We start from the raw sequence: 9,613 nt of genomic DNA on the forward strand, positions 1-9,613 counted from the left end.
TCTAAATAGAAGGAATTACACAGTAACTTTTAAAGATGCAGTATTATCCTCTGGTTCTTAAATATTTAAAAAAAAATATTTTAGCTAAACTCACATTTGCCAAATTTTGATATCTGATGAAATTTAGATCAACCCCGTGATTACTGAAATAGTGTATGTTCTTTGTTGAATCTGTTGTTTTCCATGATATGTTTTTAACATGATGCTGTTGTGCAGGTAGTGCATATAGACTGTACATTTAACATTTTAGGACAAAAACATTGATTAGGATAAATGGTCACTAAGAAATGGTTTTATTTTAAGTATTTCCAAGTGGAGTTATGACTTAACGTATGATAAATTATGGAAGGACTTAGTGGAGGATACAAATTGGTGTATGACTTAAGGAATTAAGCATGGAGAATGGGTTTTCTGTGTGATTATACTGCATCCTTAACAATGAGTGCGTGCTGCAACACTCGCGTCATGTAGAAATTAACACTTGCAGTCTAAAAACTGGAACAAATTTTCAGTGCTAAATAAGATTCCATTAACCTTATTATACAAAAAAGGACTGGCCTTTTGTAACAAACTAGCACTTTTTATTTTTCTCAATGAGCAGGGTCTGGAACTCCTAAACCATCTACTCCTACTCCAACCAACACCCCTTCATCGACCCCACACCCTTCTGATGCTCAGAGCTCAACTCCTATTACCCCTTCTGCCACCCCTACTCCCCAAGATTCAGGCTTCACCCCTCAGCCCACTTTGTTAACCCCGTTTGCTCAGCAGCAAATGTCTCTGAGCCAGGCACTGCCTGTAATGACCATTCCTCTTTCCACCATGGTAACATCCATTACTACAGGAACAACCTCCACCCAGGTCATGGCAAACCCTGCAGGACTTAACTTCATCAATGTAGTGGGCTCTGTGTGGTAAGTTTTTTTCTTATGATGGTTTCTTAATTTGTCCTGGGTGGGTTGGTGGTTGGGGTAGTGGGGTGGGAGTGGTACAGGAATGTCCAGCATCCATTAGGATAGGTACTTTTCAGGATCTGCAGCACAAAAAGATCATTCACTTTGTAATTACAAAGTGAAGAGCCTCTAGAAACTCTTTGTATCTCTCAAATATAAGACACCTACTATCAGAATATTAAAAAAAGTCTGTTAAGACAGACCTTCATTGCTTTTAGCTTTTTGGATGCATATAGTTTCCATAAGCCTTAACCTCAATTTAAGTGGTTTCTGAGGTTTTGTTCTGTAAGTGTGAAAGCTGGTTTTTTTTATTAAGAGAGGAGGTGGCATATCATGCAGACAGCTCAAAAATGGAAAGATTTTATATTAAGGTGCCTATGAATGAAAGGTTGTACCTAAAATACAAGAAAACAACAAATCTGTTTTCTAACTATTTAATCAAACATTGAGGTTAAACATCTTTGATCATTAAAACTCATTTTTTGATTTAAAAAATAAAATCAATGCTGCTGTTAAGAATAGTTTGTATGCTATAACATGAACTGCTTTTTAGACTAAATGAAATCCTGTGTCAGTATAAGATGGTCAGTGTAAGACGTGTAGTTTGCTTCAATGCAAGTATTAGACACTTGAGTTGCTCATCCGAGGTGTTCAGCAGTTGATCACTGTTGATTAATTAGGGAGATCTTCTTTTATATAGTGCAAAAGGAAAACACAAACCTGTTCCTTAACTTTGTTATGATAGTACAACCATTTTGAAAACTGTTGATCTTTCAGTATTTCTAGAATAAAAGAAGCACTTGTGTTTTCCATAGATAATACCAAAGAAAAAACCCTGTATATGCTGAAAATGCAGATTTACATATTTGTTATGCCCTAGGTATAACAATTTCTAAGTTGCCTTGATGCTTTATCCCTAATTTAGTTACTCAGATTTACTTGTACCACTTGGGTTTGATGTGTTGTCTTTCCTCTTCTACAGTGGAGCACAGACACTGATGAGTGGTTCAAACCCTATGTTGGGATGCAACACTGGTGCCATAGCCCCTGCAGGTATAAATTTGAGTGGCATTTTACCATCAGGAGGTCTGGTACCAAGTGCGCTGCCTGCTGCAATGCAGTCTGCCTCTCAAGCAGGTTAGTGTGAATGAGTTGAAAAGCCACCCTTCAGATAGGGACAGTGTAAAAACGTACTGTGAGAACAATGGACAAAAGTGGCCACTGCGTGAATAAATTGTGTATTTGATGGCTGGAGCTCAGCAACAACGTATGTGTTTTTGCATTCAGAGTGTAGGCTATGTTTGAGATAATTTGAAATGTATTTTTGAGGCACTAGACTGGGGAAACGTACTCTAAACCTAGATTGTTTGATATGCTCAGTAGGAAGTTTGAGAGAAACTCCAAATTCAAGTGCAACTTTGATAATGATGACTGCCAGAAAAAAGGCATGACTGCACTTGGAAATAAGATTCACTTTTTAATTGTGTGGGGTGTTTTATTGTCAGCAGTACTACTTTAAGACAATCAATTAGTTCCTTATTGCCTTCAAGTATGAGTATATAAATCTGTATACATCAATATTAATTAAAGCAGGATTTAAATTCTTAGGGTTTTTTCTTTGTATGTTCAGAAAAAATAAACCCTAATGTATGATTATGGCATCAGAATGATAGAAGAGACTTCAAGATTTCCATCCCTTACACTGAAACAGTCAAATCTGTCTAAACCATACTGAACCAATGTTTATCTATGCTGTCTTTAAATATGTTCACTAAAGAAGATTCCCATCTTCCTCAGTAGCTGTTTAGAGTAGTTAGTTATCCATACAAAATGTTTCTTTCCAATGCATCTCCTTAATTGCAAATGAAATTATTTTTTTCTCCTGTTCCTTGCAGACATGAAAAATAGTCGTTCACCCTTTCTCTTTACCTTCTAAGTATCAAACATGCTGTCATGTCCCACATTTGTCTTCTCTTTCTGATAGGTCGTATTTTTCAAACCTTTCATAATCCTGTCACTCTCTTCTAGACTGTCCAATTTGCTTACATCCTTCTTAAAATGTGATAACCAAAACTGGACACAAGCCTGAGCTTGGCTGATTTACCACTGTGGAGCACAGCAGAATAAATGCATCTCATCTCTTTCACAACATTCCTGTTAACATTTCCTCAAATGAGGTCTGCCTATTTTTTATCTGTATTTTTTGCAACAGCATTACGTTAACGTAAGAATGGCTTTACTGGTTTAGGCCAAAAATCCATCCAATTTATATTCTGTCTCTGACAGTTGCCATTAGAGGGTACCTAGGAGAGAGTTTAAGATGAGGCAAAAGTGTGAAGTGAAACATCCCTTGTATACAACTGTACCTCTTCTGGCAATCTACAGCTTTGAGACTTTCTCAGCTGAAGACTATCCACATGGATCTTGGTGCTTAATATCCTGTGTTAGACTTCTAGTCTGTGGATTTATCCTAACTGGTTTTTGAACCCATTTATATTTTTGGAATCTGCGGCATCTTGTGACAGTGAGTTTTATAAATGTAAACTGCGTGAAGAGGTTCTTTTGTGCGTTCTGTAGTTTGTGATACGAACAATTTGGATATGTTTGTGCCTTACTGTAACTTCTCGTGTCCTTTCTTGCTGTATAGACACAAAACTAGTTACTCACAATTTTTGTACTTGTCCATTTGTCTTTTTTTGTTTTTTTAATTCAATGTTACTGAATTTCGGACCCTGTCTTCAATTCACTAGGATCACTTTTAATTCTAATTCTGTCCTTTCAAGCACTATCAACCTTTACCAGTTCGGTGTCACAGATTTTTACACGCTGTGCTGTCACCCACATAACAGATGGGAGTAGTGAGCTGAAATAGCCGCTGTTTTACTGGAGTGTTTGTATCTGCTCTATACCCACCTCATAGCTCACTACTACACGTACATCTGTTTTTTAGCACAGCTCTGAGGAGTGCCATGTGGAATAATGCCAAAGAAAGCAGATGTGTCTTGCCAGAAGCCCTTGAGTGGGTGGGCAGTTGCTAAGATTTTGGATGGGGTTGTTTTCTGTTAACGATTGAGAAGCTGAGAGCCTGTTACTTCATTGAGCCCTTGGACATTTCTAGATTTACTGTACAAACAGTAAATTTTTTTAAAGCCAGAAGACGAATCACTGAAGAATAACTGCCATGATATTCTCCACATTAACCTTTGTGTAAATGCACTAACAGGTTATAGTTTACAGCGTACAGCGTTTAGTAGTGGTACAGATTTATTTCTATTTAGTTAACTCTCTTTAGCTTTGAATCTGGGTAACTATGAACTTACCAACATTATGGAAAATACAGCATTGTATTAAGTTTAAAATTTACACTTGCCAGTTTTCTGACTTCCAAATGTTTAGAAATAATCCCAGTGGAAAGGTGTATTAATTGCAGTACACAAATATAATTAAGTAAAGACTTCCTACTAATAAAAAGATGTTTTCTTTAACAGGCAGCCCCTTTGGTTTGAAAAATGCATCAAATCTTCGGCCCTTAAATCTTCTACAGGTAATTGATATACTTGGACACAATAATAATGATAATTTTTATTTCTTTAAAGACATGTTAGTGCTGCTTACTGCATTGCCCCCCACAGATCTTTGAAGCCAGTTGATAAGATGAACCATTTACTGCAAATTTTAATTGTTTATTTAAAATGCTTAGAATAAGAGAAGAAGCTATATCCATAAAGATACCAGGTAGAAATGATATTCCTAGCTCACAACAAAGCAGCTAGTTCTCAGTAACAATCTGAAAATGCTGACATTTGAATTCAAAAGATGAATCCTAAAATACAGTCTTCTGTTTTCAGGATTTGCCTAGGCTTTTATTGCAAATCATTCTTTAAACTGAAGTTATGATTACTTTAAAAATACAAAACAGTACAGTAGAATCACTCAGAGGTTACACATGTAATGCCTAAAAGGTGAGCTCAACATGTACAGGTGGGTGCAGTAATAGCTTTAAAGAGCTTCCAGTAGTGGAGGTAGAATTTTGTGTAATGCAGGGAGTTTAGAAGGTCTGTAAATGTTTTCTTTCCACTAAGATATATACAAACAGGAGCAAAAATTGCTTATTATGTCAGTGTTTCATTTAGAAGCAGAACAGGGAGTGTTTGTGGAACTAGGTCGTGATCCTGGATCTTGAAGTCGGCTGTAAATTACAGGTGCAGAATTCCAGCTTCAGTGTTCCACAAATCTTGCACCTGGCTTCAAAAAGTTAACACCAGTAAAAGATCATCTGCAGCTTTGCTACTTCCTCTTCCCACTGCTGTACACACTCCAGAAACATGGAAAAGGACAGGCACAGGAGGCAGTTATGCCAGAGTAGAGCTCTACTATAAAATTAAATGGTTGTATTTCTGTGATTCCACATTGAAGTCCATCCTTTCAACCTACCTTGCCAGTTGTATAAGCCAAGAATAATTTGGCTGAAATCAATGCAGTTAAAGCTGGGGTAGGGGAGAGAAATCAAGACACTTACACATTTTCTGCACCAGAGCTTGCAGCTTGTTGATTTGGAAGCATCTATTAAAATTCAGTGGAATATTCTGAAAGTGAAAATAATACACAGTGCTTTTGAAGACAGGCCTTTAAATTTCCAGTATCAGTACAGTCTCTAGAATTTTAATTAGAAATATAAAAATATGTGTTCCTGTGGAAATAACTTGCTGTAATTTAATGCAGATTTGTTTTCTGAGGATAAGGCTTTTTCACAAATAGCAATTGTAAACAGATCCATTTAAAAAGATTTTAAAAGCCTAAACCAAACCTCCACGGAGTACATCATTGTCATGTTCATCCTAGGACAGTGGGGAAGCCTAGCAGTTTGAATGAACTATGCCTTTTGGTTTTAATCTTCTACAGCTTCCAGGTGGTTCACTTATTTTTAACCCACAGCAGCAGCTGTCACAGTTTTCTCCGCAGCAACAATCCCAGCAGCCTACAACCAGTAGTCCTCAGCAGCAGGGAGAACAGGTGTGTGCTAACAGCCCTCAGTCTGGGGTGCATGGATGAAACAGTTTCTCTTTACCCCATCTCTGCAAGTAAATGAGCCTTTACCCAACAGATCTGAAGCAGCGGGGGAGGAAAGTCCTCCTCCGAAACCTTCTCAAACTGCAAAGACTGCAGCGGCTTTGTTGCCATGACTGGAGCTGGGTTATGCTCCCTTATTTACATCCTGTATAGAGGACCTGTAGCAAGACAACTGGCTAAGCGTTGTCTAACTGTGACATGAAGAGAGCCAGCCCGCTGTAGGAGTAGTGTAAAATCAGCTTAGTGTTGTCCTCTTTATCATAACTAGCAGACACATCAGGTGAAACGCCAAAAAAGTCAGGGTTACTACAGAGTGGCTAAAACTTACTCACAGTGCTGTGAGCTGTTTTGTGGTTCTCATTGCGGTAGTTCAACAGAATTGTTCTCTTTGCACCAGACAAAGTAACAATTGGCTTTAAAGCTGTAATTTTAAGACACTGCTGCTTGTTAGTAGTGTTAAAGGCTTCAATCACTGAAGAAGTCTTGATAGATACCAATCTGCTTGTTCTCAACACATGAAATTTTGAGTGGTTGGTTCTACTGGTGCCTAAAAATCTGTACCAGCACTAATGCCACAGTTTGGGAAAACTAGCTGCTCTGCTTTTGTGTTCTTTGTCTTTTGTCTTCCCAGACGTGCAAGACTTCCGTTTACCAAATAGTCTCTACTGGATATTCAGTTTATCAAAATTTTGCTTGTGCTACTGTTGACTGTTCATAAATAAGGTGCCTCTTTCAAGTGTTTTTATGGTGTATAGTCTCCTGTGTCTTAGGCCTTGTTCTGGAATGTGGGACAGTTTAATGGGAAACTCAGATTTGTTCACAGAATCCAAATGTCAGTTACTCCTTGAATTACTAAAAAAAAAATAATCATGCAAGTTCATATTTTATTTTCTAGACATTGAACGTCAAGGGCATTTACAAAAAGGTTAGTCCTTTTTTTTGGCAGAAAGTTCTTCTGGAGGAAATCAGTCTCTCTGCATTGGCTTACTTGCCCTAAGGAACTTCTCTCTTACCACGCATTATAGAGTAAGACTAGGGTCACTAGCTAAATGAGCTATTATGAATACTAGATTCCTTAGTTTTCATGAAGGACAAGAACGTATGTGTTCGCGGTGCTGCAATCAAAATGCTTTGTGGAAAAAGACCAACAATGTTCTGTGCTGCCAACAGAATATATACGTTCTCGTCTCATACTTGGGGTTTTTTCCCAAATGGTGGTTCTGTAAGTCTTTCTTAGTCATCTTCATCGAGATGATGATGTTGTCTTAATGTGCAATCTTTTGGTCGAGTTTACCTAGATCTTAGTGGCATTGTTTCATGTGGTTATTCTAAAGAAGCATTGCGACTCTTGGAAGTGCACCAGCTCAAGTGCTTTTTATTTTTCCCCTGATCGGTAAGCCATGCAGTTTGCTTGAATTACATATGTAATACTTTATTTCCCCACCTTATGAATCAGTGCACAATTTTAAGTTCAGTACCCTTTGACTTCAGGAGGCAGTAGATAAGACTCCACCAGTTCCATTTGAGTGATCACTGTGAGAGCTACTCTGTTCTGAAAATAAAATTCTAAAAGCAGAGTTTTATTTTTTATGAAATTAACACAATATGAAGATGTGAATGTAAGTTTTAGACTTCTCACATTTCGATTATGGCCTTTGCACGTGGATTGTTTCAGGTATCGCCTAAAGACTTCAGGGTTGGGAGTGGGACAGGAAATTGTTTGAAGATTACAACCATAAACTGTAGTCTCTGCTGACTGCAGAGAGGTTGACAACTACATGGGACTTCTGCTTGGTCTAGGGCATGATACCATTTCTGCCAAAAACAGCTGTTTTGGGGCATTCAACATCTGTTTGTTCTACTTCTAATACTGACTACGTTATAGCCTGTATCTACATGCACCAGAAGATGTAGAATTAAATGTTTTTAAATGGCACTTCAGAAGTTTTCCTTCACACTGGCTTTATTTACTTTTTTATTGATACCAAAGTTTGGTAATAAGGATCAAGCTTTTCATTTTTGCTAGGGGTCTGACCAAGGTCCATCCAATCAAGATCAGGCATTATCTGCCCAACAAGCTGCTGTAATTAACCTGACTGGAGTAGGGAATTTTATGCAACCTCAAGCCACAGGTATGTGCTTGCTGAGCCTCCTTTTGTACTTAACTGTGTATGTTGATAAACTCACACCGAAATGAAGTTTGGTCTTAAATCTCTCTTGTGTTAAAGCAATTTACTATTTATTATCATCACGTGAATTACACAAGAAATACTGGACTTTCAAAGCATGCACTTTTCTGCTTTGGCAGTTAAGTGTAGTAAATTGATACCACACAAAAATAAGTCACACTGGAGACAAAAAGAAAATACAGGGAACTTCCATGCCAGACTTCATTGAAGAATGTTCCTTTAACTGTGTATTTAACGTCCAGTACGAGAAACCTCTTTGTGTCTTCACAAGCACTTCATAATCTAATTGCCTTCTAACAGAGTATGTATATTGTGTGTACTTTATTCTGCACTGTTTCCAATTTGACTCTGAAACTAATTCTCTTGATCCCCCTTTTCTGTTACACTCTGTTCCTATGTCTTCCTTCCCTGACAAACTCCACCTGACCTCTCTGACCTGCTTGCTTTCCCCTTCTCCTTTCTTAGTGTTGTCTCAGCTTGGCTCTGCCGTGAACAGACCTGGGCAAAGCCTTCCTCAGCAGAGACTGCAGCTCTCTTCTGCCTTACAACAGCAACAACAACAAGCCTTGCAGCAGCAGCAGCAACAGATACAAGTAATCCAGCAACTTCACTCTGACTGTTTACAAAAAAAAAAAATATTTAAAAATACAATTCTCAGCTCCAAAACCAAAAACTGCCCCTTTGACTTTTTTTTTTAAACTGATTTTATGGTCTTAAAAAATGAAAAAAGAAATATGAATTTGGCAAACTGTATCATGAAAGATTTTACAACTGTGGTTCTCTTAGCTTGGAGCACTGAATTTATTTTTAATTTAAGCCATCCACCTCCCTGATTTGCTAACATTCAAGGAGTGCTTGTGGCACGTATCTAAATAAGCTCTGCCAGGTGCCAATAGATTTCAAAATAGTGTTAATGTATGTGAGCACCTGTAAGTTCAAATGTAGCACTGCTACAGTCAGTACATGGAAGCAACAGTTCTGGCAAAGCATTCCTTTAGCATTCCATCATTCAGATGCTTTTTTCAACTTCATTTTTTTTTTAGCAGTCTCCTTTTTGTGATACAGACAGAAAATACATGCAGCGCATACACTGAGAAGGTATTATATTCAATATGTACCACGTAACCCAAACATTCACTGAAGTTGCTGAGTTACTGCAGTTACTGCAATGGAGAGAAAGGGCAAAGAAGCAACGCTGTCCCAACTACCTGTGTAAAATGTTAGATATGCCCTCAGCAGGCTTCTGTGCCACTGGTGCTGCTTGACTGTACTCATTGTCCCCAGTACATTGTGTATTCCTTTTGTCAGCCTGGTGCTTCCTCATTTTTTTCCTTTTATTTTTTTTCCCCCACCTTTCTCTCATTCTTCCTGACATGAAACATAGCTTTGTAGTCAACACTA

The 9,613-nt window shown here is 37.9% G+C and overlaps 1 protein-coding gene across 13 annotated transcripts in view; it reads left to right on the plus strand.

Annotated features, from left to right (window-relative positions):
* The window catches only part of SUPT20H (SPT20 homolog, SAGA complex component), a 37,496-nt gene that overhangs the window by 27,147 nt on the left and 736 nt on the right, over window positions 1-9,613 (plus strand). For 6 of the 13 annotated variants that reach the window (XM_055802924.1, XM_055802928.1, XM_055802927.1 and 3 more), the window contains exons 19-23: window positions 602-914; window positions 1,936-2,090; window positions 4,442-4,497; window positions 6,919-6,948; window positions 8,050-8,155. In XM_055802924.1, the coding sequence (XP_055658899.1) occupies window positions 602-914; window positions 1,936-2,090; window positions 4,442-4,497; window positions 6,919-6,948; window positions 8,050-8,155 (660 nt within the window). The remainder of the gene's footprint in view (window positions 1-601; window positions 915-1,935; window positions 2,091-4,441; window positions 4,498-6,918; window positions 6,949-8,049; window positions 8,156-9,613) is intronic. The other 7 variants (XM_055802935.1, XM_055802936.1, XM_055802937.1 and 4 more) reach the window with 3 other exon arrangements.

Source organism: Falco peregrinus, chromosome 4, assembly GCF_023634155.1.
Source record: "Falco peregrinus isolate bFalPer1 chromosome 4, bFalPer1.pri, whole genome shotgun sequence".
Lineage (NCBI taxonomy): Eukaryota > Metazoa > Chordata > Aves > Falconiformes > Falconidae > Falco > Falco peregrinus.